Source organism: Saccopteryx bilineata, chromosome 5 (assembly GCF_036850765.1).
Source record: "Saccopteryx bilineata isolate mSacBil1 chromosome 5, mSacBil1_pri_phased_curated, whole genome shotgun sequence".
NCBI classification, from domain to species: Eukaryota; Metazoa; Chordata; class Mammalia; order Chiroptera; family Emballonuridae; genus Saccopteryx; species Saccopteryx bilineata.
In genome coordinates, this window is record NC_089494.1 from 211,661,815 (window position 1) to 211,682,590 (window position 20,776).

Genomic DNA, 20,776 nt, shown 5'->3' on the forward strand with positions numbered 1-20,776 from the left:
TTGGCAAAGGGCACAAACTTTCAGCCATAAGATGAACCAGGTCTAAGGATCTAACATGAAAAAAATGGTGACTATAATTAATAATACCACATTGTATAATTAAAATTTGCTCAGAGTACAACTTAAGTGTCCTCACCAAATAAACATGTGAAGTTATAGCTGCGTTAAATATCTTGGGCAATTTTTCACAATGTATATGTAAATGAAATCATATTGCACACTTTAAGTATACTAAAATTTTGTCAATTATATTTCAATAAAGCTAAAAAAATATTTGTTTACTGTCAATAAAGGAAGCTAAGAAAGGGGTCATTTAATTTGTACACACAAATGAATGAAAGCAGATAAAGTCAAACAAAATGAAGAAAAGCAAATAAAAGGAGAGAAAATATTCAGCCTGAGTCCTAGTTCTTCTCTGTTTTAGAATTCATTCTGATCTTTGAACTGTTAAACTTTTAACCTAGAGCTAGCTGCTGCCAGGGATTTCCTATTTCCTTGGTAAAACAAGCATGCATACAAACTGTCTTTTTGTATATTCTCTCTCTGTTCCATTACAGGTCACAGATAGAATCAAAACAGGTTAAAGGATGGTTGGCCCAAACAATAAAACCAAACATGAATCCATTCCCAAAAGAAAGATATCCTGAAATTACTAGGAACAAAACCTAGATTTTTATTACTATTTTGTTCTAAAAAGTTTAAAGCACATTTCTTACATTATTTCATTTGTTCACTCAAAAACATTCAAGACCAGCTTGACCTGTGGTGGCGCAGGGGATAAAGCATCAACCTGGACTGCTGAGGTCGCCAGTTGGAAATCCCAAGCTTGCCTGCTCAAGGCACATACCAGAAGCAACTATGAGTTAGTGGATGCTTCCCCCTCCCCTCCCCACCATTTTCACTCTCTCTTTCAAATCAATGAATAAAATCTCAAAATAAATAAAATAAAACATTCAAGACTGTATAGCAGGTATACTTTTATACCTTGTTTATTTGGATGGGTCTCTGAAGCATGCCACGCCAGGTTTATGTGCCCAGGATGACAGTCAATCAGAAGTAGAGTGGGTACCCAGCCTGTTCTTTCTTTTCCTACTCAGCATTTCTAATTATCAAAATCAAGATGATTTATGTGGCCACCAAACTCAAGGATGTTAGATGATGTGAATCTTGACTAAAAGCTGGAATGTCTGACCTGTCTGAGCATTTGAAGAAAAGCAGCGTATGTGAAATTACAGACACAATCTGGATGGAGTCTGGGAAGCTGTTCTTCCTGAGCTAGATTCTTTCATGTGATTTTATGAGCCTCCTGTCACAAGAGTGTCTTTTTGCAGCACACTTTTTTTTACATAAAAACAAGGACTAAGGAGTGACAGGAAAAAATAGTCAATTTTATTTTTTGTGTGAAATGAATGACAGATTAATAAATACCATGAGTAAACTAAAATAGGATTACAATCTGAACTTTTAGTAACTGCTCTGAAGTTTTGGATACATGTCAATTCTGCTCATAAAATTCCTTTTATCTTTTCAGTTTTCCTCTGAGATAAACTATTGAAGCCCATTGGCTCTCAAAATACTGGCACCATAAGACCAGTATAGAAAGGACAGTAAAAAAATATAAACTTTCATACTTATTTTAATAAGCAGCTGCTTCAAGAGAAAGACTTCAAAATAAATATATAAACAAGCACTTCCATAAATATATATTGGCAGACTATGGTAGAGTCCATAAATAAGATTAAAAGTTAATTTATTTAAGCTCCCAGAGGAAAAAAAATGATCAATTCCAATTGGGAGCTTGGTCTTCAAGAGCCATTGGTCATCATTTGGATATACACACACACAATGCAAATATTTTGGCAACCAACTGCAGCATGGTCTGTTTATATAGAATTTGCAATATCTTTAATTGGGTTTCTGGAAAGGTCAAATGGAAAAGCCAAAACACGCTGCATTCTGTCTTCATTATTTGCTTAGCACCATGGCTTATGAAGCAAAGAAACTCTTTGCCCTAAGATTCTGGCTCATTTAGAATTAGCCAATTGTTACTGGGACAGTCTGTGTCCCATACTTGGTTTCAGGGAGTTTCCGCGGGTTGATCGTTTTATGTTACTTGGCTTTTCACTTCTTGATCCTCCTTCCCTTGTATCAAATTCTAGCTGATCCTCTGGAACAGAGGAATAATCATGGTCAGTAACAGATATTTAAACACGTGTCTGTGAGTTTTCAATCTTTAGCTGGTATTTCCTTCTTTCTGTTTAATGAGAGATCTAGAGAAAGAACAGGTTGCAGGAGCTATGCGTGGACTTATACATTTGTCCTTGTTAGTAGACCTCCTATAGAGGGACTATCAACTGCACTGTTGAAGGCTGTCCTTCTTTCTCCTCTAGTAACCTGGCACCTTGATTCCTCGGCTTTACACATTAGCAGGAAATGTACCATCAAGAATACACACAAAAGAGCACCTGAGGCCACGAGGTCAAGTACGAGAAAAGCTGGCCACTGAGGCAGCTCTATCTGCTCTGATGTACCAGCACATCACAATGCAGAGAAAGTACACTGGGAGAACCATAATGGAATTCTGGCTCCACCAGCTTCAGAAACACGGGTTCCCAAACTCCCTCGCCACATAATCTTGAGGAAGTTACCTCACTCCTCTTGACTACAAGTCCCTCCTTTGTGAAATTGGATTTGAAGCCACTTACCTCATAAGGTTACTGTGTGAATTAAATAAAACAATAGAGGCAAAACTGTTAGCACCGTGCCCAGGACCAGGTAAGAGGGAAATAAATGCAGTTAAGATGATCATTAGCTTTATGACCTGGAAAAACAGAACTTCATTCTGGGAAAGAATGTTAGCTAACTCACAAGTTCATGTCATGCCTAAATACATATATATTATAATATTATAATATAGATATTAAAATATAAGTTATTACAATCCCCTAATAAAATGTCTGACCTTTGAATGGTGCTTAGTAAACATTAGCCAGGTCTGAATATATACTATCCACATAGCTGTGGGGTTACAATAATGTGAAACTGACTAAGCTGCTCTGAATTAGAATGAATTTATGAGTATTCTTCATGATAATAAAACTTTAATGTTTTATTCCATTCTATTTAAGCAACATCTTTAGGAAACTGAACAACTGGAAAATAGATACAGAATAAAATTGAATAAGCTTCTTGCCTCCCTGGTCGTGTCAGATTTATTTAAGGCCCTGGAAAACTTAAGCACAAGCCTCGTGATAAATTTAAATATTTATGTTTTAAATTTCTAGATCAGTAAAAGGGCAAATACTTTTTGTAGGGACCACAAGGCAAGTGAGGGAAACTTTGAGAGAAGTAGCTCTTAAGAAAATTACCTACCAGTATTTCAGACTTTATTCTGAAAACAAAATTAATAGAAAGTTTTTCTTGTTATTATTCTTTTTGTTTCCCTAAGTATTTTTTTAAATTTTTTTTAAAGATTCCAGTCATTGATTTTAGAGAGAGGAGAGAGAGCAAGGATGGGGGGTGAACAGGAAGCATCACTTTGCTTCTTGTATGTGCCTTGACCGGGCAAGCCCAGGGTCTTAAACCGGCGACCTCAGCATTCCAAATCAATGCTTTATCCACTGTGCCACTACAGGTTAGTCTTACCTAAGTATTTTTACCAAGCCTGATGCTTGAGATTTTCACTATAACTCGCAGGTTCCAGTTATGACACTCTTCACTCCATGGAAACTTTCCACATGTTCACCTACGATGATGCCCTGCAAGTTAAAGGGCCGAGCTATGGTCAGGGATTAAGCTGTATAGCTTTGCCACTATTTTCACAAAAACTTCTCTTTCTTACCCATTCATCCTTGTATTAGCATGTGTATAGACATTTTTTCAAGGGTATGTTTCTAAAATCTGTGTTTTATATACCCCCAAAGCTAGAGAATTTCCAGGTCAGGAAATTTTCCAAATTCACTACCTCTCCTTTTCTGATTCCTGCAAGTATAATACAGGAACTGCTAAATGAGAGGTTAGGACAGTAAAAGCAAACTAAAACAATGGATCCTTCAGATACCTTGGGTTTGCTTAAAAGACTGAATTACCATGAATGATAACAGGTCAGCATGCTGGTCAAGTGTCCTTGCAAAGGCAAGCCCTAGTAATGCTCCACCAGAGGGCCGGTACTTCCTATTTAAACATTAATCTATGGCTTAAACCTGCTTTATCATCCAAAGAGGGAATAACACATAGTGAAAAACATTGCACAGAATACGATGCAGGTCATGGAAGATAAGTTAGGATTATCTTTTATTTCCTAGTTTTCTTTTAATGGGTTTTCTAATTATGAAATACATATTGACTATAATATGGGACCATGGGGGACATGGTCCAGCAGTTCTTTAATGGTTACAACATATCGGTGGATAGCAGTTACTAAGATAATAGAGAAACTATATAGAAAGAAATGGTAATGAAATTCCACTCCAGGGACAACCATCTTAGAGCACCCGGAAGCCTCCTCGTGCTGTGAACAGAAGTACGGAAATGAACGTCACGGCTACTTCCAATCACCTGATGTGGTCTCACAGGTTCACACCACACAGAAGGTCATCTTTTAGAGGCACTACAGGCAATAATGCACTCGGTGCCTGAAAAAGGCTTTATTCTTCTTACTCATTCATTCATTATTAAGCAGGTTCTCCCTGGAACAGTCAACAATGAATCAATAAAACATATCTTTTATGTTAATAATAAAGGATAGTGTCTATCACCTTGAGGCAATTTTCTCTTGGTTTTCTAATTTGTTTCTCACTTTTACCAAGGCTTTTTTTCCCCTCCAAATACAAAACCAACACCTGGTCAGAATATGTATTTCAACCCTTTCCAAAATATTATCATGCCCGAGTGTATAGTCACCGCAACCTTGAAACATCAGGCAAACGCACACAGGTGCTAAAGTGTGGGCACCACACATATGGGGGTTGATGCTTCCTGCTCCCCTCCCCCTTCTCTCTCTCTCTCTTTCTCCCTTTCCCCTCTCTAAAATGAATAAATTTTTTAAAAATCTTTAAAGAAAAAATATTAAGGCGTTCAGTGCATCATATTTAGATGATTTTAACACTATTCCACTGAATCTCAAGACTACAGAAGTGTTAACAAACATACATACACCATATGTAATCATGTAAAAGAAGGCTTCAAAGTCCTAGAGGTGAGATGTTCAGCTCTTCGAAGAGGAATTTACATAATTCATTTGCAAACATAAATGTCAGACTTTTGTAAATAGGGAATAGGACATGGACTTTCTTTTTTCCTTTCCTCTACCCCTTTTTCTTCCCTTTTACCATCAACAACAATTTACTGAGGGTCTGTTTCCCTTTTTTTTTAAGAACTGTGTTATTTGCAATGAAGTAGGACACCCCCACACACACACATAAATACACAGATTGCTTATTAGAAAATGTGTTGTTTTTAAAATAGTGTTAATTACTTTTGGAATAAAAGTCAGCTTTTCATTTGACCCAGACTTTAGAAATATGTGTAAATCTAAAATCAAACTAATGGGAGGGGGTGGTGGTGAATACATAATACTGTGTACGGAGATGTGTCTTAGCATTGGGCATCTGAAACCTGTTTAATTATGTCAACCAGTGTCACTCCAATAAAATCAGTTAATAAAAACCCAGACTCACAGTAACAGAGACCAAAGGGATGGTTACCAGAAAGGAGGGGTGGGACATGGGTGAATATAGTCAAAAGGGCAAGGAGAATACAGTCAATAATATTGTGATAAGTTTACAAGGTTATAGATGACTACTAGAATGAGCAGGGTGATCACATGATAAGGTATAAAAATGTCAATTCACTATACATTTGAAACTAATATAACCAATATAAAATTGTATGCCAACTATACTTAAATAAAAAATAAATTAAAAAAAAAGAAAACTCAGAAAGTGATGAATTTTAGGGAAGCAAGTGAGAACAAGAAAGATCACCAAAAAAAAAACAAAACTCAGTTTTTTTTATTGTGGCCATGAAGAGAGTTTTCTTAGTAAGAAACTGATTCCTGTTTTCTCTCCTGTCAAGTCACTTCTCAGTTTGCAGGATCACACCACATCTGTGCAGTTGCTGGTTCACTGTTACATACTGCCCCAGAATTGAAAAACAAGACATCCGCCAGTTTAAATATTATTGACTCATTGACTGAATTCTTTTACTAGGAATGCATGTTGTGATGAAAGACCAGTCTTTTGTTGTTTTTAAAAGACTTACTCTAGCTGTACATGCAACTGCCTTATTTTCTCACTATCATTTTTCAGTCTGTTATCATGAAGTACTAAATTTATGGTGGATTTTTTAAGTTTGCTATAAAAACATACTAAGGTTATTGGAGAAATACAGAATCATTCATCTTAAGTGGTTCTGTAGAACATGGACTGTCATGAAAATGCAAATAACCATTCTTTTTCTAAACCAGAAACAGGTTCCATCCCCATAGGTTTGTATAATCCTCACATTCATGAATATATCCAGCACGAGAGCCATGCATCTGGATGACTCTAAAACTACAGAGTGCAATCATCAGCCTTACTGAAGAATGGGCCAACTGCCCAAGAACGTTTGCTCAGAAGGGAGAACGATGAAGACTGATTCGGTTGTTCCATCGTGCATACTTAAAGGCTACTCATAAGCCTTAAATATTAATGAATAATAACAGCAAAAATTATGGCAGTTAACATTGAATTTATTTATTACATATTAAAAACTGTCCTAAGCACTTTCTCTATAAGATCTCTGTTTTCTGCCTTCAAAACAATTCTATAAGGTAGGTACTATCTAACTCCATTTTACAGATGATCGGATAAGGCTAAGCTGCTTTGGGAAATGAAAGTCAGACCCTGAGCATTACCAGGCTGGGACTGGAACATATGATTTTCTGACTTCAAAGCCCTGCGGCACTGCTTTAACTGGTACCACCTAGAGGTAGGAGGAATTGTCAGCCCTTCCAAGACTACTTCTAGCTATTTAGGACTGACGTTTACACAACCTGGGGAAACAGATCAAAGGAAAAGCCATCACCACGTCAGCCAGCAGTTGTTGTGCCAAATGTCAGATCAGTTCAACACTCAATACCACTTTTTTGGAAAACAAAGATCCTTCTTGGAAGGAAAATTACATGTAAAATCTTTTTAAACTTTCTTCATAAAAGCACATTCAGATATGGCTTCCTGGTTTTCATTCTACCTTCTCTGCCAGCATCCAATTAAAACAATGGATCCAAGTGTTTCCTTTAGCCTCAGGAAGGTACAGGGCTGACAATAGGTAGACCCGTTTTTGTAACAGGTGTGCTGACAAAGCCCTCAACTGCCTTTATGAACATTTCAAACCTCAGAACAGCTGCGTAGTATCTTTGTCCCTTAGAAAATCTTAGTGTATGATTACTCATACTCGCCGAAGCATTCAGCTTACAGACTTCTCCATAAATAAATAAGTATATACATATACATAAATAAAAATAAATAAATGAAAAAGACAGTTCAAAATCCCACAATTAAATACAGCAAGTCCTCATTTAACATTGTCAAAAGGTTGTGACTTAAGGCAAAATTATGTATAAGGAAAGCAATTTTCCTGTAGGCTAGCTGATAAAAACAAGAGTTAAGTTCCTACAGCATCTCATTAATGTTGTAACAAAATGACTATGAATGAAACAATGTTATTCAAGGACCTGCTGTATATCTGTGATCCAATATTTTTAACATGTGAAGTCTGGACTTCCCCTGAAAGTCCAGGACAGATGATATCTAGGGTTTTACCCCCTTCTCTCCTGGGAAGAGCTCTCCATGGTTGTGTAATAGTAACATCTGTGTTTCTCTGGGGAGCATATAGAATTGATTCTAATAATAGTATATATCATGTATTGAATACCTACTTTTAAGCACTATTTTAAGTTACAAAATATTTCCAATCAGTATACATCTTGACAATAATAGGCCTTTATAACTAACTATATGTCATTCATGTTCTTCTGAATTTTCACATTTGCACTTTGTACTCTCTCCCCTTTGCTTTTAAGCATATATTTTCTTTTAATATGTGTTAATTTTCCTTAAACAAATACAAAAATATCCATGAGTGCCAAGCCCCAAAATGCCCCATCTTTTCATCAGTGTTACTGACAGACCCATTTTTAGAATGATACTGTTTTCTTTTCTCTCACCACTCAAGATGATATCAGTCTTCAAAGACTTCTCCACCAAAGTGGCAGAGAAGAATGAAGACATACAACTCAAATATCTGGGAGTAATCTGACACAGCCTGCCACATGCATTAAAATTCTTCACGGCATTTTCTTTAGTTTTAAATTCATAAGCATTTTGCATTCCAGTCTATAACATAGCCATGTTCATTTTACCACAAATATTAAGGTTTTTTTATTCAGACTTTGTAAGTAAAAGTGGATGTTGCAAGAACATGTCCCACACTCATGACCCAAATAACAATGCCCTCAGAACACTGCTGTACTTCTGTGCTAGAATCTAAAAAGCATAGATTGTATGTCAGTTTTTCTATTAAGAAGCATCAACCTGTAGCTAATTGCATAACTTGGGATCACTAGCACCATTACCATTTACTTGTCTGTAAAGCAAATTTCCTCAAAGTGATTTCTTTTATCCAAATGCCTTTCATATTATAAAATAATGATGAATTACTGCAAAAACAATTTCCAAAGATCCGGTCAAACACTTTTTTTGTAAAAAAAGTTCTCAGATTTGGCAAGATGGATACTAACGTGCTAAGATGTATAGAATCATATTTCTTACCCAGAAGTTAATTTTACTTTTACGTCTTCCCTGACTCTAGACTATAAATCTCTGAGAACACCACATTCCTTCTTTTCTTTCTTTCTTTTATTCCGTTTCTTTCCTTTCCTTTCCCATTCACGTTTTCTAACAGAGACAAACATCAAGGCTCTACCTCACTACTCAGTGACTCCAGTATAAATTTATTTTTAATTTCATGCTTCAAATTAAAAGAAGTGAATTATTTTTTTGTTGCTTTTATAGGCTTAAAATAATCTATTTAGAGTTTACATAAAGGAAGAGATCTCTGTAGCAATAAAGAAGCAGTGAAATATGGGGTAGAAGTTCCGAGGACTAGGTTTCCTCTCTTCTGCTGTTACTACACGTACGTGGTTTCCTGATAGGATCACTAATAGTAAACACAAAGGGTCTTGCAACTACTGCAGTTTGAGTTCAGCTTAGTATTGAGCTAGTTGTGTCCATAGTGCAGAGCTCCAGGTGTCCCTTCCTAAATGAATACCTGGCTAAGATACCTCAGGCAAGACTTCACATTCAGCAGGATGGTTTTGCAGAGAAAATAAAATGAAATCCCTTCCTGCAGATCACAATCCCAGGTTGAGAGTTAGCGTGTATGAAACCCACTCTTCCCCTCGCACACTCAGGGCAAGCACAGACACGGAACACGATGTCCTCACCTGAGTCGGGTGGCACACAGGCACAGGAAAAGAGAGTATTGTAGCCCACTCTGAAGTCAGAGTTGATAGGGTAGTAGTCGGCTAACTTGATCATCTTCTTGAAAGCATCGTAGATAAAGATGAAGCTAATCAGAGAAGAGAAGCCCTCCTCAGTGAAGCGAGTGAAGTACTGAACCAAGAAGCTGGCGTCCGTGGCTACCAAAATGAGACACAGGAAGGCTGACCACAGGCCAATCCACAGGCGAAACTCCAAATAGTCAAAATCATGGTCCCTGAAAAGAAGAAAGAAATGTTAGACTCCTTCTCCAATGACCACAAAGAATACTATAAAACTACCAAATGTCTGCAGACAGATTACTAAAAATACAAGATCACTTTGAGCCCCTTGATAAAAGCTCATTCTTAATTCTTTTTCCCAGAAAACATTAAGTTTAAGGATTTGGTCTTGTACAATTATTACACTACTATACAGAAATATTCCAGTTGGAAGAAAGCACATCATAAGCAGCCGTACCACGTGTTTGTAAATAATTCACGCATTTTCTCACTCAAAATAATAATAATAATAATGTGTTCCCTGCCTTCACAGAACTTATAAAGCAAACAATTTGAAAATCTAATACTGGAACCCAGTACATGCTCAGTAAATGTTTGTGAGCTTTATTAGTTAATAAAGACAGAGATAAATATGTTCTCTGTCCCCAGGTCATCGCAGTCTATCGAGGGAGACAGACTGATAAACATAATCTCACTATAAAATCCTAAGTGATATCTAACTGTTCACACAGTGTCACACAAGAAGTAACTAATTCTGGCTGGGGGACAGATGCAGCTGCAGAAAAGAACTCTAAGTATTGAAATAAGAACTTTCTGGGAAGACCACGGGACATCAAACCAGGAAGAGTTGAAAAAGGACTTAAAAACACATGAGTCCAGAATGACCCGTGGTGGTGCAGTAGATAAAGTATCAACCTGGAATGCTAAGGTCACTGGTTTGAAACCCTGGGCTTGTCCAGTCAAGGCACATATGTGAGGTGATACTTCCTGCTCCTCCCCCTTTCTTTCTCTCTCTCTTTCTAAAAATGAATAAATAATTTTTTTTAAAAAATCTTAAAACAAATGCACGAGACCACATGTAACGCTTGGTGTGGACAAAGTGCCACCAACGCGAAGAAAGGAGATTAGAATTACAGGCTGTGGGCAGATCAAGAAAGGCGGTCTTGCCATGCTAGAAGCAGATGTGACCACTTCTCAACACTTACCTGTCGCCATGACACCTTCTGCTGAAGCTGTGTGTGAAAGATCACCGTGTGAATACCTTTTCTCTCTGTCCTACAGGCTCTGAGAGCAGGCTGCTTCCATCTAAGGAGGCCATTGTTTCTGAGGCCTTTCTATTTCTCATCAGTCAATAGTTCAAGATTCACATTTAGGAAAAGACGGCCAAGTATTGACATTTTACCATTTCATACTGAATCATTTAAAATTATGTGGGAAGAGCTTTACAGTATTTTTTCTTACAACTTTAGTGATTAAAAAAGCAAGCAGTAGTCATTACATTTTTTGTATGAGGAAAAGAAATATAGCAATGATCATATATGCTTGAAGCTCTATATCCTTGATTTTAGACAACAGGTTTCTGATAACTGTCAGTGAGATATACATACATTTTTTTTCAAAAGAGAGAGAGAGAGGGGGAAAGAGAGAGAAAGAGAGAAGCATTGACTCGTTGTTCCATCTAACTGTGCACCCATTGACTGCTTCTCATATGTGCCCAGACCAGGGCTTGAGCTGGTGCCCTCAGGATCGAGCCAGCAGCCTTGGGATCCCGTTGGCCACCGAGGATCAAACCGGTGAGCTCAGCGCTCCGGGACAACGCTCTATCCACGTGCCACCAGCCAGAGCACATTAATGATATATTTTCATCCTTTCCCAAAGACATCATATCAACAGCTTCACCTCCAACAACCGAGTCTGGGCCAACGAGAATTCATGGCCTAATTATCATAAGAACCTCTCTACTGATATCCTTACTCATATCTATGCTTGCTCTACTCAGTTATTTTTCACATCACAACCAAAATGATCTTTTAAAATGTAAATCAGACAGATACCCCCAAAACCTTTTGATTGCTTCCCATTGCTCTCAGAATCAAATATAAATTTTCTTGCTGGATGGATTCATGTATGCCTGTGACCCAGGACTTGGCTGAGATAGTTTCTGACATCGGCCTATGAGGTATCACATGTAATCAGGAGATAATTGACTAAAAATTTTATAGAATATTAGATTTAAAAGTTCCTTAGATAATGTGGTAGTTAATTTTATGGGTCAACTCAGCTGGACTACAGGGTACCCAGATATTTGGGCAAACATTATTGTGAATGTTTCCATAAGGGCATTTGGGGATGAAATTAACATTAAATTGGTAGACTTTGAGTGAAGCAGAGTGCTTTCCATAATGTGGGTGGACTATGTCTAATCAGTTGAAGGTCTGAATAGAATTACAAGACTGGCCTCCCTCAAGCCAGATTCTTCAGCAGTCTGTCTTTGGACTTCATCTATACCTCTGGTCAGCAAACTGTGGCTCTTTGGCCCCTTGAGTGTGGCCCTTCCACAAAATACCATGTGCGGGTGCTACCTTGATAAGGAATGTACCTACCTATATAGTTTAAGTTTAAAAAATTGGCTCTCAAAAAAAATTTCAATCGTTGTACTGTTGATATTTGGCTCTGTTGACTAATGAGTTTGCCAACCAGGGATCTATACCATGGGCTCTTCCTACATCTATAGCATCAGACAACCTTCAAACCTGAACTGGAATATCGGTTCTCCTGGGTCTCCAGGCTGTGCACTCTCCCTGAAGATTTTGGACTTGCCAACTGCGAGAAGCATATGACCTAATTCCTTTATAATAAATCTCTTTATAAATGTACATACACACCCTATTGGTTCTGTTTCTCAGGAGAATCTTGACTAACACAGGTACCTACTAGTTAAATACACCTCATTTCATAGATGAGGACACCAGGGTCAGTGGAAGCTGTCATTTCTCCAATGGCAAGGTTTTACTGGCAGAGCTAGACCAGAAAACAAATCTCTATATTCTTGTTCTGGTTTTTTTTAAAAATTACACCATGGTTTCTGTACCCTATTTGTATTTAGTATAAGATAGGGTAGGCCTTAAGGTCACTGTTCTTTATTTCTATGGCCTCACCAAATCACACAGTTGAAATGCATCACCAAAGCAGGGGATTATTAACACTGGAGTAGATACAGATTTCCTGCAATCTTTCTGAAGACACCCTTGGCATTTGTCTCCAGGTTCCTTTATTGCTGAAAGTCCACTCTAATTCTATGCACTGTTTGATCCGTATCTTTGAGAGATACGTGGCTGAGTTATAGAAACTGACAGTAACTGACCTTGTCACACAATGTGTTAGTGTTAAAGTCTTATTACTTCTGAGACAACAGGCTTTTCAATTAAAATAAAATTAAAGTTTTAACCAAGGGTCAGCTTTGCTTCCTAACAACATGAAAGAGCAATCTTGATTTGTTCTAAGAATGCTAAGTTGTTTATTGAACTGATGTTTATAAGACAGGATAATATACAAATCATTAGCTAGGCTAATGATTAGGAACATTATCAGTTTGAGTCAAAAAGAAAAAAATGCACGTGTAAACTTATATATTAGGACCTAAATAATATACCAAACTAGCTGCTCTAAAATACTTAAATACTCTCCAGAGTAGCTCTACAAGAATAAAATACAAATACAAATCACTAAAACCAATGGCATGTAATTATGAAAATGTTTACAGCTGCAAGAACAAAGAGGAAGAGATGAGAAACTTTTAAAATCAAAGTGATCAATAGTAATGACTACAATAACATGGCAATATTACATCCACGAAGACTATCAGTCCCTTTGGTGCCAAGTTTCAACAGCAATTAAGTTATAAAAAGTAACAGAAAATGACAGTAAGAGATGAAAAAAAAACTATGGCAGACTGGAAGGAGAAAATGGGTTTATACCCTCATGATACCATTCAGTGTCTGTGGATGTTTTGAATTACTTTCTGAGTAGCACAAAACCAAGGACACAGACAAACTGAAGAACTCCTATTTGAAACATGCTACAGAAATTAATGTTCAGCTACTGAAAAATAAATAAAACTCCTTAATTAATAATACGGTAAATTAATAAATACGATAATATAATAGAAGAGAATCATTTGAAGACTTCTAAGTAAATTTTTTTAAAAACATAAGAAAATTATTAATGATCAAATAACAATTATACAGGTTAAAATCCAACTTTAACTTTCTACATGGCTTACAACAAATATTTTTTTGTGTGTCTGACAGAGACAGAGAGAGACATAGAGAGACAGAGAGGGGGACAGATAGGGACAGACAGGAAGGAGAGAGATAAGAAGGATCAATTCTTCACTGTGGCACCTCAGTTGTTCATCAATTGCTTTCTCATATATGCCTTGAATGGGGGGCTACAGCAGACCAAGTGACCCCTGGCTCAAGCCAGCAACCCTGGGCTCAAGCTGGTGAGCCTTGCTCAAACCAGATGAGCCCATGCTCAAGTGCACTCAAGCCGGCAACCTCGGAGTTTTGAACCTGGGTCTTCCACATCCCAGTCCGATGCTCTATCCATTGTGCCACCACCTGGTCAGGCACAACAAATTTTTTAAACTGCTCTCAGATTACTCACTAAAAAAAAAAAATTAATCTAATTATTTATTATTGGGATACAATGTATAAAAATAACCCCCAAAATACTGCAGAATTGGGAAAAGAGTTGCTAGCTCTTTCCTTCATTTTGTTACTAATTTTAAAAGTTTACAACACATCACTCATTCTTTTATGATTCTTCAGTTTACAGGACAAACATTAAAACCTACATTCCATGTCAGATAAAACCTGTGGACTATATGGAGTTACCATCTGAGTTCAGTGAACCTGCAAAACAAGAATTTACCTATTTCTCAAAAAAAAAATCTTAAAATATGTTGGAGAAGGTCTGGAAAAGACAGAGTAAAACAGCTTCTTTCCTGAAGAATTCCTCAGAAGCCCTAGTAAGCTAACGTGTAAAAGTGAACTATCAAGAGGGAGATATAAAAACAGCATTTCCCAGACATGTTGGAATCAGAAAGATTTTTTTCATAGAGCATCTTATGGAACTACTGATTGATGAAATACACTTTGGGAATTAGTGATCTACACAAATACTGTGCATCTAGACAAAATATTAGCACTGTTGTTATATTTAAGTGATTCAGCACTGTAAATAAAATGCTAAGTTCTGCCACACAAAAAAATTTGAGAAACCCTACCTTAAATCCATCACTGAGTTACGATGTTTCTTGTTGTTTTACAATTGTTTTCAAATAAATCACTTGGAACTAAGTTTATGTTAGCAATTATGATGAAACAGAAGGGAAAGTGAGAAAGGAATTTGCTTAGTGAAAGGAAATAATCTCTCTCCAATTATATAAAGTAAACTGAGATGCAAACATTTTCTGTAGATTAAGGCTCTGATCACATTGCATCCAATAAATCTTTCCGCAGAGGTTGTGCATATTTGTTCCTGTTTATAGTACATGCTTGTTTAATATTTCCACAGAGGCTTTCTTGTCTCACACAATGTTTTCTTAAACATATAAAAACTGTTTGACTCTTTCTATAAACTGACATGAGCAGAATTCTTTCCTATGTCCTTCTGAGAATTATAATGGAGGAGGGATGTGTAGTAATGAACTACAGAAAACTCATGACATTATTTACAATTCAGAATCTAAATTCTAAGAACCTTACTGATGTTCTCAATCTAGTTTTCAAAACACTAGGTTTAAATAATCCTCTTTTCTGCCTTGTTATAATTTCTGATGGCACACAGTTTCAAAGGCAATCATATGAATCCTTTAGTCGATGGGGTATTATATAAGTAATGATATTTCTAACATTAAAATCCTAAAAATGTATAATAAAAGAATATAGAAATTCCAACAAGTACTAGCAAGTTTTGTGAATTTCTGCAATCTGTTTAAGGACTGAGATCTGCCAGTAAAGGCAATTCTCTCTTCAAGTCATTAGAAAGAGGCCAGAACACCCAATTTTATTTTAAATCCATTTGTGTACTAATGTGGCCACTTGGAAAATATGCTTAACTCGATTTTCTTCTTACAACAATCCATCAATTCCTCAAAGAAAATATTAATATCATAATTGTCATGCCCATGAGAGACAAGCCACCATCAGACTACTGCGCTAAAGCAGAGACAGCGAGGTGGGAGGAGGCAGACACACATCCTGCCCTCTTTCGTTCCTGTCCTATCGGTGCTCTGCACTCAGGCACACCCAACAGGAAGCCAGAGAGTAAAGAAGCCTGAGCGTCTCCTTCCACAGAGGTCAGCCCCCTGCGGAACAAAGCAGGACAACAAGGATCAGAGGACACGGAGGGAGAGCAAGCAGATAATAGAACATATGGGCCTCAGTTGAATCGAATGTAAATAACTGTTGGACTACTTAATCTCTCAGGGTCTTTCAACCTCCAAGTCTTACCAACTCCCATGTTCTGATCTACTGAATTACTATTCTGTGCTCTATCTAGATGATGAATGTTCTACAGTTAAACAATCCTAATTTATAACTAGATATATATATATATATACATACTTGCTGAAATTAAATAGAAGCCTCTCAAAAACTAGAACAGGTCCTGTGCTGCTCAAAATAGTGAGTGGCTGGCCAGCAAAGAGGCAAAAGATGGCTCCAGAGACAGCAGTGCCCAGAAAGCTCTCCAACACGCCCTAATGGGAAGAAAACACAGGTGTTAAAAAAGAGTGTCTTTTTCTTCTTGCGTGTAATATCACTAGGGAAATTAAGCCATATGAATATGCTATTATGAGGGCCATAGCCAACATATCAAACAGATACAAGTAGATTTTTATCAATTTGAGTATCACCATTCATTTCACCACACATACAATTTAGTCATTCCTCTCTACCCCAATGGCTGCATTGTGCCAAAGAACTACAGTACTAAAATGACTGGTGGTGGACTACAGAAGGTGAAAGATGACTCTGATCCATTCTGAAAATACTAATTGAAGCTTCTGCACATAAAATTACATTATGTGGTCTCACCATGTGGGCAGAAGTGATTGGGTGCTTTGGATGGTGTTTCTCTCCTTGTGGTCACCTTTCGTGTTCACTGTCACCTGATTTCACCATGCACATAGCAGGTACTTATAGGTAGCTACATTTTATGCACATCAACTGTTTCTTCAGGGTAAAGCTTTACAAAGGGAGAAGGGAGCAAAGGGGACACAGAAGTGATTTGCCCTCCATCCTACAATTGCTATGGGATCAATTCAAAAAATATATTCTTATAATATATTCATGGCCCAACGTAAACTTACATAGGAGCTTTGAGCTTCGATTTACTTTGACTTAGAGGAAATATATATATGTGCAGGGTTATAAGTAGCTAAACCTGTGTGGCCACATCTCCCTGTAGTTATTTATATCTCTGGAAATCAAACCATTATCTTCCTTGAGCAAAACAAGAACAAAGAAAAATCAACCACAGAATATCACTGGCTTACAAAATTATGCTAACTTTTTTAATTGTATCATTTGGTTTATTTGTAAAAAGGTCCTTTTGTAAATTTAAAATGATATTTTCTCGAGATAATTTTTAAATATAAAAATATGACAGAGACTCTTAGTCTATATATAAGGCTATAAATCTGAACCATGAAACCTGTAAGATAAGACATTTTTTAAATGAGTAAATATATTATATATCTTTAAAAGACAAAATATATTTAATGGTCAATAAGTTTATATAGTACAAAAATAATGTAATTTCTGTAACTTTATGTGTATGCTAAAATAAAATACTAGGAAAATTTCCTTCTTTAACTGAACAGTAATTATTTGTTCATAGAAGCATGATGCTTGTTTACATAAAACAAGACACCTCTTAATCTAAACAACCCTCTGAGTGGAGCAGAGTGGATTTCTGGGAATCTGAGATGTTCTCAGTCCCTTCCCACTGCCCCAATAGTTCTCCAGCAACTTTTCATTCACTCCCATATAATACACAAACGGTGATAAAGAAATTGTTTTTTGAAATCAACTTACAAAACTGAAATACACTAAGTGCTATCTTCACTCAAAAGTCATCCAGTAGACCTTTATTATAACAACTACTCAAAATATTTTTACCCTGCTTCAAAAACCAGCAACATTCTCCTTAAAATAACATTAGCAACAGTACATCTTAAGCAACAGTACCCTTTAAGGGTAGAGTTCAATTCATAAAACATACACAGGTCCTTGAGCGTAGCACTTTGTAATGAGTGTAGCACTTTGTAATAATGGAGCTGGGGTGGGAACAGGGCACAAAAACAAGAGTTGACAAGTAATAAAGCTGGCTTCTCACAAAGAGAGTACACTCATTCTGAAAGAGTTCAGGACAGTTTCTTCTTCTAAGAAGTCTGGTAGGAGATCTTATTTCCATGGATGTGAGTCCTAATGCATGGCAGAAGGGTGCCATCTTTGATTTTATAACCAATGTACACTTGTTCAGAATATCTGTCCCATTCTTCCTCAGGAAGCAGACTAACAAGCAAGGTTATCAGGACCAGGCAGCATTTTTATGCAGAGACAAGATTCCCTAGTGCCCAACAAGTCGTATCGGCACTAGGGAATCTTACACATGAAGACACTGAGTTCCAGAGGGTTAAATGAAAGGGGAAGATTCACATGTCACATGATGTGCTACAACAAGTCTTTGGAGTATGGTACCTGCGCAACTACCACTTCACCCTGAACAAGGAGAAAAGGTGTATCTTAACCTGGGATATTCTTAGATGTGGGCTTTTCTAGTCCTTGTGCATTGACTTTGGAGTTTTCTATGTCTTGATAATTTATCTTTCTTTTTCATGACTTACTTTAGTGTGTGTAACATGAAAGGGTAGGGTTGGCATGCTCCACGGGGCAGGACAAGCCACACTGGGTGCATGTGACAAGCAAAGTTACACTGAATCATTCTTTATCAAGCATGGAGTGACTCCTTATCCTCACTATTGCAAGATCAATAGGGTGTAAAAGAGAATGTGAAGAAAGAAAGGAGGAACCCTAGATTAAGAATCTCTATTTGATTGGTCATCACTATTAATGACTTTGAGGGCAAGAACAGGGTCTCTTAGTGTCATCGCATTTTTCCTCGTTCTGTGCATCATACCTCCATGTGCTCTGCAGGCTCTAGGGAAGTGCTAAAGGAATTCAAGAAGAAATGCCCAAATCATACCCTATGTTCCACTTATCAAAGGTCAACAGCCATCTCTGCTCATTCAGTAAAGATAACAGCTACTCTCTTCCAGAAAATGGCTTTGATTTATGGATGCCGTGTGACAGTTATTATTTTTATTTCAGTACTTGATCCTTCGGTAAGTGCTCAAGTTTCCATTCTGTTGCTGACAATTTTGAAACAGAGAAAGGTGATTTATTATATACACTGCCCTGAAAAGAAATTTGCTTGAACTTAGAGATGCTTCCAGCATTTCTGAGAAAAGAACTATTTTCACCATATTTTGACATGTTACCCTGGACAAAACAGAAATTTTAGAAAGTAGTCTCATGCAATGAATAACCTTAGTTTAACTGTACCTAGAATTTAAAGTGATTTATAAGTGAACTATCAGAAATCCCTTCTCTGAAACATTGTATTCAGGGTTTAGCAATATATTTTAAAAAAGGGAAAATGTGTGGATGTTTATATTTTTAGTAGCTATAACTCATAAAGACACTTCTACACCTTCTTCCCAGCATGCAGATGTCTGAGCCCGATGCAGCAGAAGAAGCACGTGTCACAGAGAGAGCTCCAGTTCCATTCAGTTAGGCTTTTATTTTATTCCATCTTTGAGCAGATGTCGCCCATAGTAGAATAGTAGAAAGAACAAGTAACTGGCAGTCAGCAATTCTGGTGTTTAGACTTCATTCTGCCACCAAGAGCTAATGATCTTGGGGATGTCATTAATCTTTGTCACACTTAGTTTTTTCATGTCAGAGAAAAACGCTGAGCTGAGATAGTATAACAATGGACTCTGGAGTTAGGAAATCTCAAATTCACATCTAGTCTATACCATTCATGCAATGACTTTACACCAGTTACTTAATCTCTCTCTGCCCTAGTGTATGTGTTAGATTAGATAATGTATGCAAAGTGCTTCGCACAGTCTCTGATAGATAATACATTTTTTGAAGAAGAGTAACCTATACATAATGTATTTATTTAGATATAAAATGAAGTTGAAATAGATCATTTCCAAGGTCATTTCCATGTGGCTCATGACAAACAGTATGTCTTGGAGTCAGGAATATCTGACTTTAAATCTCAGTTCCCCAATCACCAGACTAACTCCTAATTCTCTCATCTGGAACGTCAAGGACTATGTTACAGGACAATCACTGGGACTAAATATGACAAGAATATATAAGGAGCTAAGGATGAAGCAGAAATACAGCAAAATGTTGGTTCCCTTTCCTTTCCTGCTTCTCATCCCCTTCTTCCCAGCCTGCCTCTTTACCAGAGGAAGATGGAGAAAGTAAAAAGGAGTGACATGAAAAGATCAAGATTAGTCCTCAGAGAAAAGAGGAAAAGGCCTCTTTAGATTTTCAGTATTCCCCAGCGCAAATTCTAAAACAGCAGACGCCTTTCAGAGCAACATCACCGCCTTGGAGAGTTGCCTCTTTTTATTTCCTGTGTTACTAAACACATGGAACCAAATATAATGAAACGAAATCATTTTACTTTACAGCAATGAAGTCAAAATCCACATCCAATACAAGTTTTGACTACTTCTCTGCTTACATCAGAGTATGAATTTAAATCAGAGATGGCCCTTGTTTCACAAAACAGCCGAGAATGCACAAGTCCCAAAGTAAATTTTTAAAAATCACGCATAAAAGAACTCAGACTATAGGACCGAGATTACAGAGGAAAAAATATCCAACTATGATTGGTAGGACTAGCATTAAAAATTTTAAAATTTTAATTTATGCTGTCAACTTTGACTTGATTGCAGTTCAGTATCTTCATATAACTATTGTTGTTTTATCTCTTTTTATTAAGAAATTGATTATTCAGAATAATAATCACAACCCTGTGATTATGGAACAGCAATAGCAAAGAGAAAAATGGCAAAACTCCCCCCCCCTCAAAACAATACAAAGATTTCCTATTTCTTTGACAACTTTCAACCAA

At 37.0% G+C, this 20,776-nt stretch overlaps 1 protein-coding gene across 5 annotated transcripts in view; it reads right to left on the minus strand.

Moving 5' to 3' along the window:
- Positions 1 to 20,776, minus strand: part of SLC4A4 (solute carrier family 4 member 4) — a 432,895-nt gene that overhangs the window by 67,437 nt on the left and 344,682 nt on the right. For all 5 annotated transcript variants that reach the window (XM_066280764.1, XM_066280763.1, XM_066280767.1 and 2 more), the window contains exons 13-14: positions 16,177 to 16,310; positions 9,488 to 9,759 (exon numbers count right to left, since the gene is read on the minus strand). In XM_066280764.1, the coding sequence (XP_066136861.1) occupies positions 9,488 to 9,759; positions 16,177 to 16,310 (406 nt within the window). The remainder of the gene's footprint in view (positions 1 to 9,487; positions 9,760 to 16,176; positions 16,311 to 20,776) is intronic.